Source organism: Theropithecus gelada, chromosome 1 (assembly GCF_003255815.1).
Source record: "Theropithecus gelada isolate Dixy chromosome 1, Tgel_1.0, whole genome shotgun sequence".
Lineage (NCBI taxonomy): Eukaryota > Metazoa > Chordata > Mammalia > Primates > Cercopithecidae > Theropithecus > Theropithecus gelada.
In genome coordinates, this window is record NC_037668.1 from 63,999,330 (window position 1) to 64,022,456 (window position 23,127).

The 23,127-nt window shown below is 53.1% G+C and overlaps 3 protein-coding genes across 7 annotated transcripts in view; 2 read left to right on the forward strand and 1 right to left on the reverse strand.

Moving 5' to 3' along the window:
- THRAP3 (thyroid hormone receptor associated protein 3) overlaps positions 1–2,896 on the forward strand; it is an 89,451-nt gene extending 86,555 nt beyond the window's left edge. For all 3 annotated transcript variants that reach the window (XM_025382866.1, XM_025382882.1, XM_025382872.1), the window contains one exon: positions 1,340–2,896. In XM_025382866.1, the coding sequence (XP_025238651.1) occupies positions 1,340–1,561 (222 nt within the window). In that variant the 3' untranslated portion in view covers positions 1,562–2,896. The remainder of the gene's footprint in view (positions 1–1,339) is intronic.
- Positions 2,897–3,930: 1,034 nt separating this feature from the next.
- Positions 3,931–19,088, forward strand: SH3D21 (SH3 domain containing 21). Its single transcript, XM_025382896.1, has 17 exons — positions 3,931–3,956; positions 4,131–4,288; positions 4,375–4,438; positions 4,701–4,819; positions 5,047–5,137; positions 5,292–5,347; positions 5,440–5,485; positions 5,629–5,729; positions 5,908–5,994; positions 7,085–7,127; positions 16,773–16,866; positions 16,961–17,013; positions 17,140–17,234; positions 17,371–18,255; positions 18,451–18,686; positions 18,774–18,837; positions 18,915–19,088. The coding sequence occupies exons 1-17, from the start codon at positions 3,953–3,955 to the stop codon at positions 18,984–18,986; spliced, it is 2,268 nt and encodes a 755-aa protein (XP_025238681.1). The 5' UTR covers positions 3,931–3,952; the 3' UTR covers positions 18,987–19,088.
- Positions 19,089–19,883: 795 nt separating this feature from the next.
- On the reverse strand, positions 19,884–22,708 carry EVA1B (eva-1 homolog B). Of its 3 annotated transcripts, none has more exons than XM_025382905.1 (3): positions 21,319–22,708; positions 20,831–20,927; positions 19,884–20,585 (listed from the first exon to the last, which is right to left on the reverse strand). In XM_025382905.1, exons 2-3 carry the CDS (start codon positions 20,895–20,897, stop codon positions 20,149–20,151), a joined length of 504 nt encoding a protein of 167 aa, XP_025238690.1. In that variant the 5' UTR covers positions 20,898–20,927; positions 21,319–22,708; the 3' UTR covers positions 19,884–20,148. The 3 variants fall into 3 exon arrangements, with proteins under 3 accessions (XP_025238690.1, XP_025238710.1, XP_025238700.1); XM_025382925.1 differs by having other exon boundaries at positions 21,724–21,986; XM_025382915.1 differs by having other exon boundaries at positions 20,831–21,363.
- Between the last annotated feature and the right edge of the window lie 419 nt (positions 22,709–23,127).

The following is a 23,127-nucleotide window of genomic DNA, read 5'->3' on the forward strand; positions in this document are numbered from 1 at the left end:
TTTGAACTTATCTCTAGGGAATTGTAGTTGGATGGGCCCAAGTTGGGTGCTGGAGTGGGACTGCTGTGGGGGAAGGATTAAAGGCCATCTCCCTTGCCCCTATCTGCCACCTGAGAGAGTATTGCCAGCCTGATTCATTTAGTGTGAACAAGCAGCCGTGGTCAGAAGAAGCTGACACTTCTGCTGAGCTGAGCTCCAAGAGCCTAAGACCCAAGCTTGTGTGGGGGGTGGTTTAGGTTCTGAAGTCTTGGGGCTGATAAGGTAATGACTGCTGGTTTTCAAAATGTTTTCTCATTCATTGTTTGATTGGATCCCTCCTTCTGTCTCATGAGATTGTCAGAGCAAGGATTGTTTGAAATGTAGGTTAATCCTTTCCTTGAACTAAGTGAAAAAGAAAAAAAAAATGAAATGTAGGTTAAGTGTTCTTCCTACTTTGTCACACTGCCTCCTTGCATAAAACAGGGGAGATACAAAATGAGAGTGGAGTTGGAGGGTCAGGAAGAGCCCCAGCCCCAGCATTGGATTCTGAGCATTTGGAGTGCAGTGACACTATCTCGGCTCACTGCAGCCTCTGCCTCCTGGGTTCAAGCGGTTCTCCTGCCTCAAGCCTCCCGAATAGCTGGAACTACAGGCACACACCCCCATGCCTGGCTTTTTTTTTTTTTTTTTTTTTTTTAAATAATAGAGACAGGGGTTTCACCGTGTTGCCCAGGCTGGTCTCGAACTCCTGAGCTCAGGCAATCCGCTCACCTCGGCCTCCCAAAGTGCTAGGATTATAGGAATGAGCCACTGCACCCAGCCGCATTGCCTCCTTTCTTAACTGCTTAGCAACCCAGTTCACATGGAGTTTCACGTTTTGGTGTGATTGGCTTTCTCAGACCCATCCTTTGAGAGAGGATATACTAAATCATATGGAGTTGCTTAAAGTTCCTAAGCTTTCTCCTTGTTTGCAGAGTGGGAGGTGATAATGATAGGATAGATATGAGGATTAAATGAGATAGTATATAAATGTCTTACTTCAGTGCTCAGTGACTTTTTTATTTTCCTTAAACTATGAAGGGTTCATGCTCAGTGAATCATCATCATCATCGTCCTCATCATCATTACAATGCTCAAGCTGTTACCTTAAAATTTCTAAATCACTCAACTGATATTCTTGTGGATCTGAACCACTGGCATTTTTGGAGCAGGGGACAGGGAGAAGTGCAGAAAAGGAGCGAAAGGCTGGGTTTAGGGCACAGGTTCTTTTGGGAAAGGCACATTTGGGTGGGTGCAGAGGAGAGAGCTCTGGCCACATCTTATTCACTCTGGCACTGATGGCAATTTTCTTTCCCCTCAGCATGATGACCGTGAAGGAGAAGGCAGTGACAAGTGGGTGAGCCGGGGCCGGGGCCGAGGAGCCTTTCCACGGGGTCGGGGCCGGTTCATGTTCCGGAAATCAAGTACCAGCCCCAAGTGGGCCCATGACAAGTTCAGTGGGGAGGAAGGGGAGATTGAAGACGACGAGAGTGGGACAGAGAACCGAGAAGAGAAGGACAATATACAGCCCACAGCCGAGTAGGGGCCACCATTGATGGGATTCCTGCCCAGGGGAGAGAGGCACTGGGAAGATGGCTGGCTTAACAGAGGAACCTCAAGAAGATTGCATAAATCCTACCCCCACCCCCCACCAGCCGTGCAGATTGTACTACCACAAAAGGCATCCCTGGCACTGTCTCCCACTGGACAGAGGAGGCTGGCCGTGGAGCCCGGGGGTCAGGCCCAGCTCAAGCAGAACACAACGCATTGGGCTTTCGCTGTTTTTCTCATTTGTTGTTGGTGTGTGGGGGTGGGGGCAGGGGTAGGGCGGGAGAGCGATGCTTGGATTTTTGTTTCCTATTAGAAACCAACAGTTTTGTTCTAATTTCTTTTCATTTGGAGCTAAGAGGACTAATTCGATGATTTTCAATCTCTTCTCCCCTGTCCTGATTTTAAAAGCCCTTCTTTTTTTTTTTTTCTTTTTTCTTTTTTTAGGCATATGTAGTAATATTAGAAACATTTAATTTGGGAAACTTTGATTCTTGAAAGAGAAAACAAAGCATGTGAATAAACTTTGAAGTGTTCACCTCAGTTTGGGACCAAACTGCTTGGATCTTTGTAAAAACCGGTTTTGTATGTCAAGGAGGAGTTTAAGGCCTTTCCGACCACCTTGTGTTCCCCTTTTCTGCGCAGCCATGTATCACGTGGAGTTGCTCCTAACCACACCTCACGTGCCCCTGAGCCCTATTTCCTGATTTCTTCTGGGCTGGACTTCCCTATTCTCCACCAGCAGCTCCAGTATCCCAAACTTTCTAGTCCTGCTGATCCTCCCAGCAACGGGGTGGAAACTGGAGGGCAGTGTCTGGTCTGTTTTCTAAGAAACTTATGAATTCTATTATCTTTACAAATATAAGATGAGAAAATTTTTTCAATATTTTTTATTAATCTTTTTATAAAATGAAAAGAAACTCCTGTGATCGATTAAGGAAGGTGGTTATGGCTGGGTGGTTCATGGGGTTTTTTTGGTTTTTTTTTTCTTTCTTGTCTTTAACCTTAAGCTGTTTAAGTTGAAGCATTCTCAGATATTTGGGGGGAAACATCCTCTTAAAATGGGTCCTTGTGCTTGCCTTCTGGGGAGGCGGTCCTGAGCAGGTGAATCATAAGGCATTTATGCATATGTTATATGCGGACTGCACCCACCTCTCCCCCCAGCCTTTGCGTCTTGGGTTGTTGTGCTGCTTTCCCCTTACTTTGCTACATTTCTATAGTTAAGTTGGTTTTACTTGAATGATTCATGTTTAGGGGGAAAATGAAAATCTCCCTTAAAATTTGTTTCAACTCCTCCTGCAAATAAAATAAATGAAGTGGCAGATGTAAACGGGCTTTGTTCATTGTCACCCTGAGTGTGTGTGTGTTGAGGGTGGTAGATAACTTCTCACAACAGTTTCAGAAAACCTGAAAGACAAAGGGCCTGTGGGGCCTTGCGCAGGCTGCTGAAGTCCCAGACAGACACAGTCGTTCCTGGGAGGAGCATTGTGTACCTTGGACACCCCAGGAGAAACATTTTTTCCGCTGGTGTCATAGGCAAGGACTTTGGCTTCCTCCGTGATGGTGGGGCAGGGGTCAAGGGATGTGGTTAGTAGGCTCAGCCTTCTACCTGAAAGAGCCTATCCCACATGGACTGGCCATAGGTGGGCCCTAACATTCAGACTCCTGCCGGCTGGGGGCTCAACTGTGAGCAGAAACCTTGGAAGCTTGTAAAGTTCATTCTCCCTGCCTAACTCCCAGGGAGAACCTGGAGGTGTTTTCTGAAACCAAACCAAACCAGACCTCTGGCCCCAAAGCAGGGGTCTTTGCTGTCTCCTTCCTATATGGGGGTAGAGGGTGGGTACGCGGCCAGAGAGGAGTACGCCTTGCAAGAAAGACTGGAAGTGTCCACTCAAAAGTTATTGCTGGTACAAGGGCAGCCACTTCGTTCACTCAAGGCCGGTTTAGAGCGGTTGCTACCTGTTGGGGGACCCCACCCTGGTATGTGCCTCTCCCCACTTTTTCCCCTGAAGCCAAAAGCTTGTGAGGTGGGGGAGGGTGGGCCTGGGAAGGCTCTGTGCAAATTGTAGCTGGGAGCCTCCGGGCAAAAGGTGAGCGAAAGGGAGAGGCGGCTGGCCTAAAATTTAGGTAGGCGGGAAAAGCCTGTGACGGAGCTGTAACCGCTGCACAGGCCAAAGACCCTAGAGTCCTCACCCCGGGGTTGGGGGCTGAACCTGCTGAGCCGGGCCGCCCCCTCTCCACACCCACTCCCAGCACCTGGCCCGACCTATCGGCTGGCGGCTACGCCTCCTTTACCCTACTGTCTTGCCTCCGGTCGCGCCCTGCGCGGGCCCAGTACTCGGCCGTCAGCGGGAGCTGCCAGGCTCTGGCGGGCGCCCCGGAAACCATGGGTAAGTGCGGAGGCTTTGAGGTGGCCTCTCTCTGCAACCGTGGACATGGCAAGAGCCCACACCACCCCCCGGCCCCCGCTGCCCTCTACGGTGTCTGGGGACACGCCCGCCCTGGCCAGGCTGCCCCGCCTGGGTCTTTCTGAGCCGCGCGCCGGCCCCGTCTTCCGCCCGCAGAGGTCCTCGTCCTGGCCGGATACCGCGCGCAGAAGGAGGACGAGCTGAGTCTGGCGCCCGGGGACGTGGTCCGGCAGGTGCGCTGGGTGCCCGCGCGGGGCTGGCTTCGCGGAGAGCTGGGGGGCCGCTATGGCCTCTTCCCCGAGCGCCTGGTGCAGGTGAGGCCGAGCCAGGGGCGGGCTGTGGGGTCTCAGCGCGCGCCCCGCTGGAGCTGAGAGCGCCTTCCCCGTGCCCTGATTCCCAGGAAATCCCAGAGACCCTGCGGGGTTCCAGAGAGGCGCGGAGACCGCGCTGTGCGCGCCGCCGAGGTGAGCGCAAGGTCCGGGACGGGGTCCGGTGGGCGGGCGCGCAGAGTCAGTGCGACCCCGGCGCCTCTAGCTCTTGGTGAGGGGCGCGGCTCTGGGCGGGGCCCCGGGGTCCGCTCTGCGGCCTGTGATTGGTTCTCGAGTACAATGCTCCGCCCTGGGGCGGGGCTGGAGGTACCAAAGGCTACGTGCGCGCCTCGCGCTACCCCCAGCTCCTCATACTGGGGCGTCCGGCTCGAGCTCCGGTGTGCTTGTCCGGTGCTAGGTCATCCTGCCAAATACCCGGGGCCCCAAAGATGGTGCAAAGTGAACTTCAACTACAGCCCAGAGCAGGCGGACGAGCTGAAGCTGCAAGCTGGGGAGATCGTGGAAATGATAAAGGAGGTGAGGGGTGAGGTGATGGGACCGTTAGGGGAAAGATGATGGAACACGCCTCCCAAGTGAGCAGGGTGGGAAGTGAGGGTGTGGACAGTGGGAATGGCAACGGCGCAGATATGGGGAAGCACGGGATAGAGGGAGGAAGGGGCGCTTGGGCAGAATCAAGGGTGGAAGATTATCCTAGGGATCCTTGGGGCAGAACCAGATGCCCCTGCGTCCTCCCCCCTCCCCAGATTGAGGACGGCTGGTGGCTGGGGAAGAAGAACGGGCAGCTGGGAGCCTTCCCATCCAACTTTGTGGAATTGCTGGACAGTGGGCCCCCAAGTGAGACCTCGACCCTGTGACTCGCAATCTCCAATGACCCTCCCAGTGGCATGAGCCTGTGATTCACATATCCTGACCCTGTGACCCCTTTGACCCTCTCCCATGACCTAACCTGTGAATTAGCACCCTCCCTAACCTCACTGTCCCTCACCAGGCTTTGGTAACCCAGACATGCCTTCAGTCAGCCCTGGTCCCCAGCGGCCTCCCAAGGTAACTTGGCTCAGAGTGGGCACAGAGGTGGTGAGTTCCTCTTGGGGTGGTTGGAGGCTCATCTGGTTCCTCCCTGCTCCTTCCCCCACTAGCTGAGCAGCCTGGCCTATGACAGCCCTCCAGACTACCTGCAGACAGGTGAGCACCCATCCAAAGGGTCCCCCACCCCCTCAGCCACTCCCAAGGTTGTGACTTGGGGCCAGCTGGGCTGATGGAGGCGGGGGCTGCTGATGAATGGGGGAGGCTTGGCTTCAGAGGACAGTGGACTGACCTCTTCCCAGTCTCCCACCCTGAGGCCTACAGGGTCCTGTTTGACTACCAGCCTGAGGCCCCAGACGAGTTGACGCTGCGGAGGGGGGACGTGGTGAAAGTACTCAGCAAGGTGTGAGAGGAACAGGGTGGGGGGGCCCAAGGAAGTGGGTGTTGAGAAAGGGTAGACCTGCACATGTACCCCCGAATCTAAAATAAATGTTGAAATTACATCTATAAGAAGGAGTGGGACCCCGGAAAGGACCTTGGGGGACCTGGCTCACCTCCCCACCGGCGTGTTTCTTTCCCAGACCACAGAGGATAAGGGCTGGTGGGAAGGAGAATGTCAAGGACGAAGAGGAGTTTTTCCAGACAACTTCGTACTCCCACCACCGCCAGTGAGTACAGAGCCAAGACACTCAGGTGGTGGGGGCAGGCTATTTTGGACAAAGGTGGGGATCATGGCACTCTCCGGACCTAACTGAAGGGTCACTAAATGAGGGTGGACCTAGACATGTGGCGGCTCCTTTTGGAATATAATACCACTTGAGTATCCCTTATCCAAAAGGTTCAGGACCAGAAGTGTTTCGGATTTGGGAATTTTTGCATATACATGAGATAGCTGCCGGGTGCGGTGGCTCACACCTGTAATCCCAGCACTTCTGGGAGGCCGAGGCAGGTGGATCACGAGGTCAGGAGTTCAAGACTAGCCTGGCCAACATGGTGAAACCCCGTCTCTACTAAAAATACAAAAATCAGCTGGGCGTGCTGGCACTCATGTGTAATCCCAGCTACTCAGGAGGCGGAGGTTGCAGTGAGCCCAGATTGTGCCATTGCACTCCAGCCTAGGCAACAAGAGCAAGACTCCATCTCAACAAAAAAAAAAAAAAAAAAAAAAGAGCTTGGGAATGGGACCTGTACACGACCTAAACACGAAATTCATTTATGTTGCATATACACCTTAAACCATAGCCTGAAGGTGATTTTATGCAATATTTTTAATAATTTTGTGCATGAAACAAAATTTTGACTGAGACCTGTAACATGAGTTAGGTCGGGTATGGAATTTTCCACTTAAGGCGTTATATTGGCACTCAAAAAGTTTCAGATTTTGGAGCATGTTCGAATTTTTTTTTTTTTTTTTTTTTTTTGAGACAGAGTCTCGCTCTGTTGCCCTGACTGGAGTGCAGCAGCAGGATCGACGCTCACTGCAACCTCCCAGGTTGAAGCAACTCTCCTGTCTCAGCCTCAGAGTAGCTGGGATTACACGTGCATGCCACCACATCTGGCTAATTTTTGTATTTTTAGTAGAGACGGGATTTTGCCATGTTGACCAGACTGGTCTTGAACTTCTGTCCTCAAGTGATCCACCCACCTTGGCCTCCCAAAATGCTGGGATTTTAGGTGTGAGCCACTGTGCCTGGCCTGCATTTTGGATTTCTGATTTTTAGATTAGGGATGCTCACCCTTTACTTCTTTTCTGCATAGATCAAGAAGCTGGTCCCACGGAAAGTGGTATCTCGGCAATCAGGTGAGTGCCCAGGGAACCCAGGATTGGGGGGTGTTCTCTGGGAGACCCACTGGTCCAGTTGCTTATAAACACCCACAGCACCCCAGTGGTCCAGTATGCCCCTATAGGAGTCCCCTCACCTGTGGGCCAAGAGCTGGGTAGGAATGTATGTGAATCAATGTGTGGGTCAGTTTGTGTGTGTGTTAATATGTTAGTGTTTCTCTGTGTGTCTTGAGAATGTGGCTCTTGGTGGGTATAGATCTGTTTCATTTTGTAAGGAAACGTATGAATCTGTCTCTTCATATATAAGACTGTATATGTTCACATGTCTTATCTGTCAGTGAATAGCTCTGTCCGTGAGTCTGTAGAATGTCTTTTTATTTATCTTTTTTTATTTATTTTTTTGAGACGGAGTCTCGCTCTGTTGCCCAGGCTGGAGTGCAGTGGCGTGATCTCGGCTCACTGCAAGCTCTGCCTCCTGGGTTCACAGCATTCTCCTGCCTCAGCCTTCCAAGTAGCTGGGACTACAGGCGCCTGCCACCACACCCAGCTAATTTTTTGTATTTTTCATAGAGACGAGATTTCACCATGTTAGCCAGGATGGTCTCGATCTCCTGACCTCGTGATCCACCCGCCTCGGCCTCCCAAAGTGCTGGGACTACAGGCGTGAGCCACCACACCCAGCCTTACTTATCTTTTAATGTAATATTTGACACATGTCAAAAGTATATGTAACACATATGTTATAAAATTTAACACCCACAGGCAAGGCACAGTGGTTCACGCCTGTAATCCCAGCACTTTGGGAGGCCAAGGCAAGTGGATCACCTGAGGTTAGGAGTTCAAGACCAGCCTGGCCAACATGGCAAAACCTTGTCTCTACTAAAAATATAAAAATTAGCCAGGCGTGGTGGGCATCCCTGTAATCCCAGGCTGGAGCGCAGTGGTGTAATCCCAGCTCACTGCCCTCTGCCTCCCGGGTTCGAGTGATTCTCCTGTCTTAGCCTCCCGAGTAGTGTGCACCACCATGCCCAGCTAATTTTGTATTTTTAGTAGAGATGGGATTTCACTATGTTAGCCAGTCTGGTCTTCGAGACCAGGGCACAGTGGCTCATGCCTGTAATCCCAGCACTTGGAGAGGCTGAGTGAGACGGATCACCAGGTCGGGAGTTTGAGACCAGCCTGAATAACATGGTGAAACCCCGTCTCTACTAAAAATACAAAAATTAGCCAGGTATGGTGGCAGGCACCTGTAATCCCAGCTTCTTGGGAGGCTGAGGCGTGAGAATCGCTTGAACCCAGGAGATGGAGGTTGCAGTGAGCCTAGATGGCACCACTGCACTTCAGCCTGGGAAACAGAGTGAGACTCTGTCTCAAAAAAAAAAAAAAAAAAAAAGAAAAAGATATCATTTCCTGCTCCAAGTTTAGAAGGATAATCATCTATATTAAAACTTTTAAAATGTTGCTATTCATATTAGTGCTTTTATTCATGTAGTAATAATTTTAATGAGTGATACAATTATACCTTTTTCCCTATGGACAATGAGTTGTTCCAGCATCATTTATTATTTTCTACATGTGAGTTTTATACAATTTTGGGGGTTTCTTTTTTCTTTTCGAGAAAGGGTCATTGGGTCTTTGTTACCCTGGTTGGAGTGCAGTGGCAATTGTAGCTCATTGCAGCTTCCACCTCCTGGGCTTAAGCGATTCTTCCACCTCAGCCTCTCTTGTAGCTGGGACTACAGGCACAAGCCACCATGTGCAGCTAGTCTTTTAATCTTTTTGTAGAGACAGGGTCTCACTGTGTTGCCCAGGCTGGTCTTGAAGTCCTGGGCTCAAGCAATTCTCCTGTTTTGGCCTCCCAAAGTGCTGGGATTAGAGGCATGAGCCACAGTGCCTGGCTTAGTTTTATACATAAAACTATAATCTATAATTTTATTTTATTTTATTATTTTTTTTTTTTAGGCAGAGTCTCGCTCTGTCGCCCAGGTTGGAGTGCAGTGGCGCGATCTCGGCTCACTGCAACCTCTGCCTCCCAGGTTCATGCCATTCTCCTGCCTCAGCCTCCCGACTTGCTGGGACTACAGGCGCCCGCTACCATGCCTGGCTAATTTTTTGTATTTTTAGTAGAGATGGGGTTTCACCGTGTTAGCCAGGATGGTCTTGATCTTCTGACCTCATGATCTGTCTGCCTCGGCCTCCCAAAGTGCTGGGATTACAGGCGTGAGCCACTGCACCCGGCCATAAAACTAGAATTTTTCATGAGGTTTATTCCCAGATATTCTTAGGTATCTCAGAGTTTTTAATGTGTCTTTAAAAAAACAGACATTCTTCTGTTTATTGCAGGAATACAGAAATGCATTGATTTTTGTATATTGTTTTTATAGCCAGCCATGGTGCTAAACTCTGATTATTTCTAGTAATTCATTTGTAGATTCTTTTTTTTTTTTTTTTTTTGAGACAGAGTCTCGCTTAGTCGCCCAGGCTGGAGTGCAGTGGCGCGATCTCGGCTCACTGCAAGCTCCGCCTCCCGGGTTCACGCCATTCTCCTGCCTCAGCCTCCCGAGTAGCTGGGACTACAGGCGCCCGCCGCTTCGCCCGGCTAATTTTTTGCATTTTTTTTTTTTTTTAGTAGAGACGGGGTTTCACCATGTTAGCCAGGATGGTCTCGATCTCCTGACCTCGTGATCCGCCCGCCTCGGCCTCCCAAAGTGCTGGGATTACAGGCGTGAGCCACCGCGCCCGGCCTGTAGATTCTTTAAGTTTCCTATGAAGACAGACATGTCATTCATGAATAATTTTTGTTTCATTCTCTTCATTCTTGCCTTTTAATTTCATTTTATTAATTTATTATAGCAATTAGGATCTCTCATATGATGCTAAATAGAAATAGTGATGGTGAACATCATCGTCATGTTCCTGATTTTGAATCTAGTTTTCGTTTTTCTTCTTTTTTCTTTCTTTTGAGACAGCGTCTTGTTCTGTTGCCCAGGCTGGAGTGCAGTGGCGCAATCTCAGCTCACTGCAACCTCCACCTCCCGGGTTCAAGCAATTCTCCTGCCTCAGCCTCCCAAGAAGTTGAGATTACAGGTGTGCACCACCATACCTGGCTAGTTTTTGTATTTTTAGTAGAGACGGGGTTTCACTATGTTGGTCAGGCTGGTCTCGAACTCCTGACCTCATGATCCGCCTGCCTCAGCCTCCCAAAGTGCTGGGATTACCGGCGTGAGCCACTGCGCCCTGGTCTCGAAGACCAGACTGGCTAACATAGTGAAACTCCATCTCTACTAAAAATATAAAATTAGCTGGGCATGGTGGTGCACACTACTTGGGAGGCTAAGACAGGAGAATCACTTGATTCTGTCACAGCCTCCCAAATAGCTGGGACTACGGGTGTGCACCACCACATCCGGCTAAATTTTTTTGTATTTTTAGTAGAGATAGGGTTTCACCATGTTGGCAAGGCTGGTCTCAAACTCCTGACCTTGTGGTGTGCCTGGCTCGGCCTCCCAGAATGCTGGGATTACAGGTGTGAGCCACTATGCCTGGTCTATCTGGTGGATCTTATATAAGATGGGAATCGGCTGGGCATGGTGGCTCATACCTGTAATCCCAGCACTTTGGGAGGCTGAGGTGGGCAGATCATGAGGTCAGGAGATCGAGGCCATCTTGGCTAACACAGTGAAACCCCGTCTGTACTCAAAATACAAAAAAATAGCCAGGTGTGGTGGCACATGCCTGTAGTCCCAGCTACTCAGGAGGCTGAGACAGGAGAATTGCTTGAACCCAGGAGGCAAAGGTTGCAGTGACCCGAGATCGCGCCACTGCACTCCAGCCTGGGTGACAGAGCGAGACTCTGTCTCTAAATAAATAAATAAGATGGGAATCATCTTTCCTTGCAAGCTGGTAAAACTTGTCTGTAAATTCATCTTGCCATATTTTTTTCATTATGGGATTATTTTAAACAACTTCTTCAATTTCTTTAATAGTTAAACAAAAGTCAGGGTAAAATTCTTGAATCAGTTGTGGAGTTACATGTTTTTAATTGTATATTTTATGTAAGTTTTCTAATTATTTGCATAAAGTTGTTCATAGTATACTCTTTTATTTTGGAGAGATAGGGTCTTGCTCTGTTGCCTAGGCTGGAGTGTGGTGGCACAATTGGAGCTCGCAGCTGCCTCAGACCTCAAGTGATCCTCCCACTGCAGCCTCCCGAGTAGCTAGGACTATAGGTGTGCACCACCACACCTGGCTAGTTTTTAAGTTTATCGTAGAGAAAAGGTCTTGCTATGTTGCCCAGGCTGATCTGGAATTCCTTTGCTCAAGTGATCCTCCTGCTTTGGCCTCCCAAAATACTAGGATTACAGTTGTGAGGCACTTCACTCAGCTCTTTCTGTTATCTTTTTAATGAAAACTGTCCTGGTGGGTATGAAGTGGTATCTCATTATGGGTTTGATTTGCATTTCTCTGATGGCTAATGATGCTGAGCATATTTTCATGTGCTTATTTCTTTTGGAGAAATGTCTGTTTGGATCCTTTGCCTATTTAAAAAATTGGATTATTTGTCTTTTTACTATTGAGTTAGAAGAGTTCTCTATATATTCTAGATAGAAGTCCCTAATCACATATATGCATATATGGTTTGCAATATTTTCTCCCATTCTCCCTTTTTTTTTTTAAGTCTTGCTCTGTTGCCCAAGCTGGAATACAGTGGCATAATCTCAGCTCACTGCAACCTCCCCCTCCCGGCTTCAAGCGATTTTCCTGGGTCAGCCTCCCAAGTAGCTGGGATGACAGGTGTGCGCCACCACACCTGGCTGATTTTTGTATTTTTAGTAGAGACGGGGTTTCACCATATTGCCCAAGTGGTCTTGAACTCCTGACCTTGTAATCCATCCACCTCATCCTCCCAAAGTTTTTCTCTTTCTTCAGGTTGTCTTTTCACTTCTTGATGGTGTCCCTTGATGTACAAAAGTTTTACATTTTGATGAAGTCCCATTTATCTAATTTTTTGGTTGGCTGTGCTTTTGAACCAATGTCAGATCCCAAGATTACACTCCAAATTGAGATGCCTTCAACTTAGCCAGTGAAGCTGCTGATCCTCAGTTTGCCCTACCCTGCAGAACATCCATGTGGACCAAGCTGAGGGGCCGGGGATGAAAGCAGCCCTAGGCAAGAACATTATCAAGCATACAAAATGCTCTGCAAATTACCCCAGCACTTTGAGAGGCTGAGGCGGGCACATTGCTTGAGGTCACGAGTTTGAGAACAGCCTGGCCGACGTGGTGAAACCCTGTCTCTACCAAAAAATACAAAAATTAGCAGGGCGTGGTGGCAGGCGCTCTGGGAGGCTAAGGCATGAGAATCGCTTGAACCTGTGAGGTGGAGGTTGTAGTGAGCCGAGATCGCGCCACTGCCCTCCAGCCTGGGTGACAGAGCCAGACTGTCTCAAAAAAAAAAAAAAATCCTTCGCAAATTATCTCATGCCTTTGGATAATTTCCAGAGCATTGAAATGGTTGTTGGATTTTTTTTTTTTTTCTTTTTTGAAATGGTTGTTGGATTTTTTTTTTTTTTTCTTTTTTTGGGGGTAGGGAAGGAGTCTCGCTCTGTCTCCCAGACTGGAGTGCAATGGCACAATCTCGGCTCCCTGCAACCTCCACCTCCTGGGTTCAAGTGATTCTCCCCTGTTAGCCTCCTGAGTAGCTGGGATTACAGGCACCCACCATCATGCCCGGCTAATTTCTGTATTTTTGCAGAGAGGGGGTTTCACCATGTTGGCCAAACTGGTCTCGAACTCCTGACCTCAGGTGACCCGCCCACTTCGGCCTCCCAGAGTGCTGGGATTACAGGTGTGAACCACTGCGCCCGGCTTGTTGGATCATTTTTGTCCAGCTTCATAGTTGCCTTGTGAGGAGAGGATTTGTCCACCACCTCATTCAGCCAGAGCCAAGCCCTGCTTCTGTCATTCCTCCCTCCTAACATTGCTCTCATTCTGTGCATTCCTTGTCTCACTGCACCTCTAGTTTATAAATTCTCTCTCTAGCCTTTTGGCTCTGTTTGCTCTGTAACCTGTACCGGCAACATAACCAATATGCATATAAGTAAGTGGATTTATGTTGCATTTTTTTTTTTCAAGAATGCTATTTTTCATCTCTAGTATTTCCGTTTTCTATGTGGTAATTTTCCAAACCTGTGTGGTTATTCCTGATTGTCCTTTGTTCCATGCACATCCTGAATTTCTTCAAATATGTTATACATAGCTATTCAGTATTCTCTACCTGACACTTCCACTATCTGTTGTATGTTGTGTCTGCTGACTCCATTCTGGGTGACCTGCCCTCTGGCGTGTTTTGTGACCTTTGTTTATGAGCTGATAGCTGGATTTTAATCTGTGGGACTCTTGCAGGTCTTAGTAGAAGAAGAATTCTTCCAGCGAGAATTTGCTTTTATTTTTTGTTTTGTTTTTTTGAGATGAAGTCTTGCTCTGTCACCTGGGCTAGAGTGCAGTGATGTGATCTCAGTCACTGCAACCTCCTCCTTCCGGGTTCAAGCGATTCTCGTGCTTCAGCCTCCCTAGTAGCTGGGATTACAGGCATGTGCCACCATGCCCGGCTAATTTTTGTAGTTTTAGCAGAGATGAGGTTTCACCATGTTGGCCAGGTTGGTCTCGAACTCCTGACCTCAGGTGATCCACCTGCCTTGGCCCCACAAAGTGTTGGGATTACAGGCATGAGCCACCGTACCCGGCCGAGAATTTGCTTTTTTTTTTTTTTTTTTTTGAGACTAAGTTTTGCTCTTGTTACCCAGGCTGGAGTGCAATGGCATGATCTGGCTCACTGCAACCTCCACCTCCCAGGTTCAAGTGATTCTCCTGCCTCAGCCCCCCAAATAGCTGGGACTGCAGGTGCCCGCCACCACACCTGGCTAATTTTTGTATTTTTTAGTAGAGATGGGGTTTCACCATGTTGGTCAGGCTGATCTTGAACTCCTGACCTCAAGTTGATCCTCCCACCTCAGCCTCCCAAAGTGCTGGGATTATAGGCGTGAGCCACTGGGAGTGCTGGGATTACAGGTGTGAGCCACTGCACCTGGCCCAGTCCTCTCTTCTGTAGACCTCCTTTACCTTTTAACTCCAACAGTGCCTCAAAATTGTGTCCTCAGCAGGATATAATTGCTTTCTGATGGGAGCACCCTACAGAGCATCTAATCAGCCATACCGTGTAAGAAGCAGAAGTCGGCCGGGCGTGGTGGCTCACGCCTGTAATCCCAGCACTTTGGGAGGCCGAGGCGGGTGGATCACGAGGTCAGGAGATCGAGACCATCCTGGCTAACATGGTGAAACCCCGTCTCTACTAAAAATACAAAAAACTAGCCAGGCGTGGTGGCGGGCGCCTGTAGTCCCAGCTACTCAGGAGGCTGAGGCAGGAGAATGGCGTGAACCCGGGAGGCGGAGCTTGCAGTGAGCCGAGATCGCGCCACTGCACTCTAGCCTGGGCGACACAGCGAGACTCCGTCTCAAAAAAAAAAAAAGAAAAAAAAGAAGCAGAAGTCAAAGTTAACATCTACTGAGCTTTGACCATCTGGCTGCCAGTCTTCTGGGCACCTCGCATGTATTAAAAGTCACTCAGACCTCACAACCACCCTACAAAGGTGTGTGTTAGTTGTCCATGTTTTATAAATGAGGACATTGAGGCATAGATCACTTGGCAAGTTCCCACACAACTAGCAAGGAGTGGAGCTGAAATTCAGAGCCTGGTGTCTGGCTGTGGGATCCATGCCCCCACCGTCAGATTTGTGGATTTGTATACGTATCTGCGTGTGATTATATATAGGAGTTAACATCAGCACTTGTGCACAAGCCAGAGTGGCTGTTTTTCTAAGGATCTGAATGTCACTGTGTGTAACTGCCTTCAGGCGATGCTCATGTCACCTTAGTGTGCCCTTCTCTGGCCACTCCATTTAAAATGGTTCCTTCCTCTGCCTAGTGTTTTTTTGTTTTGTTTTGTTTTTTTGAGACAGAGTTTTACTCTTGTCGCCCAGGCTGGAGTACAGTGGCGTGATCTTGGCTCACTACAACCTCTGCCCTCCTGGGTTCAAGCGATTTTCCTGCCTCAGCCGGAGTAGCTGAGATTACAGGTGCACGACACCACGCCTGGCTAATTTTTGTGTTTTTAGTAGAGACGGGGTTTCACCATGTTGACCAGGCTGGTCTTGAACTCCTGACCTCAAGTGATCTGCCCACCTTGGCCTCTCAAAGTGTCAGGATTAGAGGTGTGGGCCACCGTGCCCAGCCCCTCTGCCTAGTCTTGTCAGTCACACTTAATAACTCTTTAACACACTATGTATTTTACTCCTTGTATTTATGTCTGCTTCCCCAATAGAACACGAGCTCAGTCTGGCTGCTGTGGGAAGAACACACTCTAGGTGGGGTGGGTACAGCCAAAACCCAGGTTGGAGGCTGTTGGAATGTCCAGGTGAAGGTGACGGTGACTTGATCTAGAGCACTTAGTGGTGGAGGTGGTGACAAGTGATGGAATTCAGGAAATACCTGGACAGTAGTGTGGACAGGATTTACTGATGGTTTGGATGTGCCTCACAAGGAAATAAAAGGAGTCATCTGTCATCCAAACAAGTGGGTAAATGGGCCAGATGGGGACCGTGGGGAGAGGGGTAGATTCAAGGGTCATGGGTTTGGGAAGCAAGAGATTGGTTTGGGATATGCTAACAGTGTGATGCCCATCAGCTCTCCAAGTGTAAGTATTGAGAGGGAAGTCAGATATGAGTCTGGAGTCAGAGGAAGGAGCTAGAGATGAAAATTTGGGAATCATTGGCTTATTGATAATTAAATCGATAAGACTGGGTGGTATCTCTAGAGAGTAAATGAGAGAGAAGATAAAGAATTCTGAGGGTGGGCTGGGTGCGATGGCTCACGCCTGTAATCCCAGCGCTTTGGGAGGCCGAGGTGGACGGATCACGAGGTCAGGAGATCGAAACCATCCTGGCCAACACGGTGAAACCCTGTCTCTACTAAATATACAAAAAATTAGTTGGGTGTGGTGGCAGTCACCTGTAGTCCCAGCTACTCAGGAGGCTGAGGCAGGAGAATGGGGTGAACCCGGGAGGCAGAGCTTGCAGTGAGCCAAGATCGCGCCACTGCACTCCAGCCTGGACAACAGCGAGACTCCATCTCAAAAAAAAAAAAAACAAAAAACCCACAAAAATTGGCCAGGCGCAGTGTAATCACGCCTGTAATCCCTGCACTTTGGGAGACCGAGGCAGGCGGATCACGAGGTCAGGAGATCAAAACCATCCTGGCTAACACGGTGAAGCCCCATCTCTACTAAAAATACAAAAAGAAATTAGCCGGGCATGGTGGCGGGTGCCTGTAGTCCCAGCTACTAGGGAGGCCAAGGCAGGAAAATGGCGTGAACCAGGGAGGCAGAGCTTGCAGTGAGCCAAGATCGCGCCACTGCACTCCAGCCTGGGCACAGAGCGAGACTTCGTCTCAAAATAATAATAATAATAATAGTAATAGAAAAATTAGCCGGGTGTGGTGGCGCATACTCAGACAAGATTAGCCTCCTGCCCACAGTCCCCTGCATACAGCACAAGACAGGGCCAGCGACTGTCAGATGGATGAATGCTCCACTCCTCTCTCTTCCCAGCTCCTATTAAGGAACCAAAAAAGTTGATGCCCAAAACATCCCTCCCCACAGTCAAGAAACTAGCGACAGCCGCCACTGGGCCCAGCAAAGCCAAGTAAGGAGCAGGATGGGGTTGGGGGAAGGAGGAGGGTAGAAGGAACATCCCTCCCTGTGCCCCACCCTGAGGGCCTGATGAAGATATGTTCCAGGACATCTCGGACACCCAGCAGGGACAGTCAGAAGCTCACTTCCCGAGACTCAGGTAAGGGCTGCCCTCCAGTGCAGGGAGGACGGGAGGACAGGGATGGGGTGGCTGTGCGGATGGACAGAGGTGGGAAGAGACTGAGGGTCAGAGCAGGCTTGGGTCCCTGAAGTTCTGCTCTCTTAGGCCCCAGTGGTGGCTTCCAAAGCGGGGGTTCGTGTCACCCTGGCCGAAAGCGATCCAAAACCCAGACTCCCCAGCAACGCTCTGTGTCCAGTCAGGTGAGGGGCAGGAGACATGGGAGAGGGGATGCTGGGCAGAGGCTGGTTCCCAGCTGTGGTGTGCACGGGTGAGGTCTCCCAGGCCAAGGGGAACCAGACTCAACCTCAGCTGAGACTTCACCTCCCATCATGGCAGGAGGAAGAGCACAGCAGCCCAGCAAAGGCCCCCTCTGTGAAGAGAACCCCCATGCTGGACAAGACCACAACTCCAGAGAGGCCCCCAGCTCCAGAGAATGCCCCCGGCTCCAAGAAGATCCCGGTTCCTGACAAGGTCTCCTCCCCAGAGAAGACCCTCACTCTAGGCGACAAGGCCTCTATCCCAGGGAACTCCACCTCGGGGAAGATCCCAGCTCCTGACATAGTCCCCACCCCAGAGAGGATGGTGACTCCAGAGGACAAGGCCTCTATCCCAGAGAACTCCATCCCAGAGGAGGCCCTGACTGTGGACAAACCCTCCACTCCAGAGAGGGTCTTTTCAGTGGAAGAGGCCAATGGCCCAGAAGTCCCACCAATGGATAAAGCCCCTGATCCAAAGATGGCCCCTCTGGGGGATGAGGCCCCCACCCGAGAAAAGGTCTTGACCCCAGAGCTTTCTGAAGAAGAGGTGTCCACCAGAGATGACACTCAATGCCATCACTTCTCTTCGGAGGAAGCCCTGCAGAAGGTCAAGTCCTTTGTAGCCAAAGAGGCTCCATCATCCCAGGAGAAGGCCCACACACCAGAGGCACCCCCACTCCAGCCTCCTTCCTCAGAGAAGTGCCTGGGAGAGATGAAATGCCCCCTAGTTAGAGGGGACAGCTCCCCACACCAGGCTGAGTTGAAGTCTGGGCCAGTGTCCAGGCCTGCTCTTGAGAAGCCCCACCCCCAGGCAGAGGCTACAATGCTTCTAGAGGAGGCACCTTCCAAAGAGGAGAGGACCCCTGAAGAGGAGGCATCCCCCAACGAGGAAAGGCCTCTGAGAGAGGAGGTGCTCCCGAAAGAGGGAGTGGCTTCCAAAGGGGAGGTGCTCCCCAAAGCGGGAGTGGCTTCCAAAGAGGAGGTGCTCCCCAAAGAGGGAGTGGCTTCCAAAGGGGAGGTGCTCCCCAAAGAGGGAGTGGCTTCCAAAGAGGTGCTCCCCAAAGGGGGAGTGGCTTCCAAGGAGGAGGCGCTCCCCAAAGAGGGAGTGGCTCCCAAAGAGGGGGTGCTCCCCAAAGAGGGAGTGGCTTCCAAAGAGGAGGTGACCCCGAAAGAGGAAGTGGCTCCAAAAGAGGAGGTGCCCCCTATAGAAACAGCCTTTGCCCAAAAAACACATCCTATCAAGCCGTCTCCAGACTCCCAAGAGACACTCACGCTCCCCTCCTTGCTTCCGCAAAACTACACGGAAAACAAGAATGAGGGAGTCGATGTAACGTCGCTGAGGGGCGAGGTGGAGTCTCTAAGGAGGGCGCTGGAGCTGATGGGGGTGCAGCTGGAGTGAGTGGGTAGCGGCGGGGGTTGTGGAAGGTAGGGTCCCCCCTAGCCCTCACCTGCCCAGCGCCTCACCTCCGCCTTGGCCCGCAGGAGGAAGCTGACCGACATCTGGGAGGAGCTGAAGAGCGAGAAGGAGCAGCGCCAGCGGCTGGAGGTGAGGCGCGGGTCCTGGCGGGAGCGGGCTGGTGGCGGGTGGCCCCCTGACACAGTCTCCATCTCACTCCCGGCCAGGTCCAGGTGATGCAGGCGACCCAGAAGTCCCAGACCCCGCGCATCATCCACGCGCAGACGCAGACCTACTGAGGGCGGGCCTGGGAAGGGACCGCGGCCCGTCCTGGCTGGGGCCACCCACGTCCTTGCACACGACTTTGGGAAACGCGAGAAAGTAAACTCTGCCTCTCAAGGGGCCACGCCGGTCTGGTCGCTAGGGGCGGGGTCTGCGCGGGGGCAGGGCCTGGGCCTCCGCATTCCTGACGGTCCCTCCCGGGCACATCTGTCCAACATGTGGCTCCCATTACCGTTCCCAAGGCCTGCGCGCGGCTATTTTTATCCACCGGATGGTGAGGGGCGGGGGATGGTGTCTCCTTCGGACGCCAGCAGCGCGCTGGAGAAATGGCGGGCAGGAGGGGCCCAGGCGGGGTCGGGCTCTGACGCCCGGCCTAGATTCCGGAATCCAGCTGTGCGCCGGGGAGGAGCCGAGCGGGCCTTCTCGCGAGCTCGGACCCCTCCCAGCTGGCCTCCCTGTCCGCTCAGAGGGACCCCTGCCCTCTCGTTTGAACGCACCTCGGTGAAGACGTGAACGGCCCAGCCCAGCACGCATGCTTCACCGGGGCTAGTAGGACCTTAGCCTCTAGGTCAGGGTCCCGAGGCCTGGTGTGTGTGTGTCATTGCAATGTATGAACCCAAGGCACTGTGGGGACAGGGCTACGTGTGCCCAGGCGTTTGCCGGTAAGGAATGCGTTGTGAGTGAGGAATGCGCGTGCACTTGCTCTGTGTGTGAGGCTGGGTGCAGGCCTGTGGCCTTCTGCCTTTCCGCTGGCTGTGAAGTGAACGCGGGCAGGTGTGCTGTGTCGTGGGGTTGGTGGGTGGGGGTGGTGCAGCTAGGGTAAAGGAGTCAAGGGGGGGCCTCAGCCCTAGGACCCCTGCGTGGCAGGAGCCTGGGGGCCGCTGGGGGCAGGAGTAACAGAGGGAGAGACTGAGTCACTGAGAATGCAGCTTTCTTTCATTTGGTCACTTCACCTCTTCATCACCCCCAGAGAGGGAGTGGGGACCCTGCATCCTGCCCCCTCCCCGCCCCTAGGGTCTTCTGGCAGGACTGGGGAAGAGAGACTCGCGGGGGCTGGCGGTCCACGCCCAGTAGCACCTGGGGGCCGTGGGGGCCGAGGCAGTCCGAAGGTCCGGAGCAGGTCTGGGCTCATGTGCAGGTCCGGTACCCCAAGCGCCTTGCAGCGGGAGCCGGGGCCCATCAGTAATAGTGCATGCGGCCCAGGGTGCCCGCGCCCGTGGCCGTGGGGCTGGGCCCCAGCGTGCCTGTGCCCAGCAGGTCCGGCTGCCCGGTGCGCCAGATCTCCCGCAGGATCCTCTCACGCTCCTCCAGCCGCTGCGCCCGCTCCAGCTCCTCCGCCGATGTGAAGACGTTGACACTGAGGGGCCCGTCGGGCTCCGCGGACAGCTCGGGGCCCGGCAGCGTGTCGTCGGGGCCCAGCCGCGTCACCGTGTCCTCCTCGTCCTCGTCGTCGTCCTCGGGCTCCAGGGTGCTGCTGCGGGGGTCCCGGCGCTGAGCCGGGCCCCGGGGCCGCGGGCGGGGCGCCCACGATATGCTGATGACGAGCAGGCAGAGGGTGAGCAGCAGGCCGAAGCAGACGCCCAGCACGAAGTAGAGGCCGAAGCTCTCGGGGTTGGCTGCGGGGCACAGGGCGGGGGTCACGGAGAGGGCCGGGCGGGTGAGGGTCGTCCCACTTCCAACAGACCCCAGGTTCAAGGTGTGGGGACGAGGCCCGTAACCCCTACTCGAAGGGCATTAGGGAACCGCCAGCGGGCAAGGGGGCGGGGAGCGGGGCGGAGGGGACGGGCAAGGCGCTGGGGAGGGAAGGGGATGGTGGGCAGGGAAGGGTTCAGGCCCCCAGTCTTCCGGCGCCCGCCCTCACCGCGGATGTGCGCGTAGGCAGCCAGGCTGTTGCTGAGCAACTCCATGTCCCTTCGCGGGGCATCCATGCTGCTCTGGGGGGCAGCTCCCCTGCCAGCCTGCGAGGTCAGCAAAGTCAGATCCTCCTCCCAGCCTGGAGCCCACCCCGACCCCTTCCGCGGGCAGCTCCTCTCCCGGGAGCCGCGGCCCCAGGTTCCACCCTGGAAAGAGCGCTTCCCTAACTTCGTGGCGGCCCTCGGCCCTGCCGGGGGGAACCCCTCTCCCGGGCGCGGACGCCCCTCCAGCCCGGGGAGCAGCGCCGGGGACCGCGGGAGGCCCCGCCCCCTGGTGAGGTCCCCAGCCGAGGCCCGGTTCCGCTGTCCCCGGACGGGATGGAGGATAGGAACACTGAGCCTCCACGCCCCAGGCGGGCTCCAGGAAGGGAAACCGCCTCCCTCCTCGCCCGGCCGCCCTGCGGGGACCCACCGGCCCGGGGCCGGGCCCACTCACCGTCAGCGCCCCGCTTCCCGGCTGCCCGGCCCCGGCGCGTCCAGCGGCCGCATACACTGGGCCCCGCCGCCCCTCCGGCCCCGCTGGGCTCCCAGACCGCGGCAGCGCGGGCGGGACACGGGCCGAGGGACGAGCCGGCGGAAAGTTTCCTCCGAGGAAAGAGGAGGGACGGGGCGGGGCGGGCGGGGAGGCGGGGAGGAAAAGGGCTGGGAGAGGAAGGGGAGAGGAGCGGGCAGCCGGGAGGAGGGAGATCCCGGCCCGCGGGCCGTCCGTCCCCCACAGGAAACCGCCGGGGAGGCCGCGGCAGGGACCCGCCCCCAGGCCACTAACAACAACAACAGCGAGGCTGGAGCTCTGCCTGCGTGCGGGCCGAGGGCTAAACCCTGGACAGGTTCTTTGACTTACTCTGGCTGACAACCCTACGACGTGGTACCATTATCCCCACTTCGCAGATAATATAAACAGAGTCTTGAAGAGATTGAATTGACTTTACAAAAACTGTCGGGATTTGAACCTGCTGTTCTCTGACCCTAAAGCCTGAGCTCAAAACCCACCGCTCCCCCTCCTAGGAGGCCCCATCCAGGGAAGGCTGCTTCTCTTCCCCAGACCCATGCCGGTCTGGAAGGGAGGGGACTGTCCACCTCTCCTCCCTGGGCCCAGGCTTGAATGTGCCCCCTGGCCGAGCTCTGGTCTGGTCACGCAGGGTTAATGATTGTTAGACTCCAGCTTTGAGCCAGGCACCGTCCAGCAGCCTCGCAGTCCCCAGCGTGGGGCCTCTGTGCCTGCAAGCTCCTGAGCTCTTGTGCACCAAGCAGCTTGTGGCGGCTTGTGGCAGATCCCACCCCATCCCGCCCCCCACCCCAAGGCTAAACCTACCTGTGCTCACACACGCATTTCCCACCTGGGCTTGTGCATGCAATGTGGTGTGTGATCAGTGTGTGTGGCTGGGGGCTTCTTTCTGCCCTGTCTCCCCGGGGCCCCCCATCATGGGCCTCCCCTCCCTTGTTGGAGCTAGGATGAGGGGGAGGCCGTCTTGGCGGGAGCCTTAGAGAGGAGGAGGGAAGGGGGAGAGGAAATTGCAGACATAGCTGAAGGCGCTGCCTGAGGCCTGTGGGCCAGCGACCCTTTCTCTGTCCGGGCTGCAGACCCCTACTCCCCCAGTCCCGAGACTGGGTTCAAGTGGAGGGCATATCTAGATGGGGGAGGACCAGGACTGACTCCTATGGGGATGGAAAAGGGACTCCTGGGTGTTTTTGTGACTGTTGAGTCTGTTCTGTGAATGTGTGGGGAGGTATTTTTGCCCATATCTATATATTTGTCTATTAATGTGATGTATTTGAATATTGTTGTGGGGGCGAGTATGTCTGCATATACATCTGTGCAGCCACTAGTCAACAAATATTGTGTATGCCTAGCACTTCCTAGTCTAGTCCACAGCATCTGTGGGTTTAACCAACTTTGCATCTAAAATAGTCAAAACCAAAATTGCATCTGTACTGAACATGTACAGAATTTTTTTCTTGTCATCATTTCCTAAACAATAGATATATTTTATTTTTCTTTGAGACAGGGTCTCACTCTGTCACCCAGGCTGGAGTACAGAGGTGCTATCTCAGCTCATCACAGCCTCTGCCTCCTGGGCTCAAGTGAGCCTCCCATCTCATTGTCCCAAGTAGCTGGGAGGGATCACAGGCGCGCACCACCATGCCTGGCTAATTTTTATAGAGATGGGGTTTTGCCATGTTGCCCAGGCTGGTCTTGAACTCCTGGGCTCAAGTGATCCACCCACCTCAGCCTCCCAAAGTGCTG

What these genes read in the sequence shown, in the direction of transcription:
- SH3D21 (XM_025382896.1), top strand. An exon ending in GCTGGACAGTGGGCCCCCAA is followed by an intron (nt 5,138 to 5,291) that starts GTGAGACCTCGA and finishes GTCCCTCACCAG; the next exon opens with GCTTTGGTAACCCAGACATG. An exon ending in AGCAGCGCCAGCGGCTGGAG is followed by an intron (nt 18,838 to 18,914) that starts GTGAGGCGCGGG and finishes ACTCCCGGCCAG; the next exon opens with GTCCAGGTGATGCAGGCGAC.
- EVA1B (XM_025382905.1), bottom strand. Translation starts at nt 20,897, where the DNA reads ATGGATGCCCCGCGAAGGGACATGGAGTTGCTCAGCAACAGCCTGGCT. An exon ending in TGCCTACGCGCACATCCGCG is followed by an intron (nt 20,586 to 20,830) that starts GTGAGGGCGGGC and finishes TGTGCCCCGCAG; the next exon opens with CCAACCCCGAGAGCTTCGGC.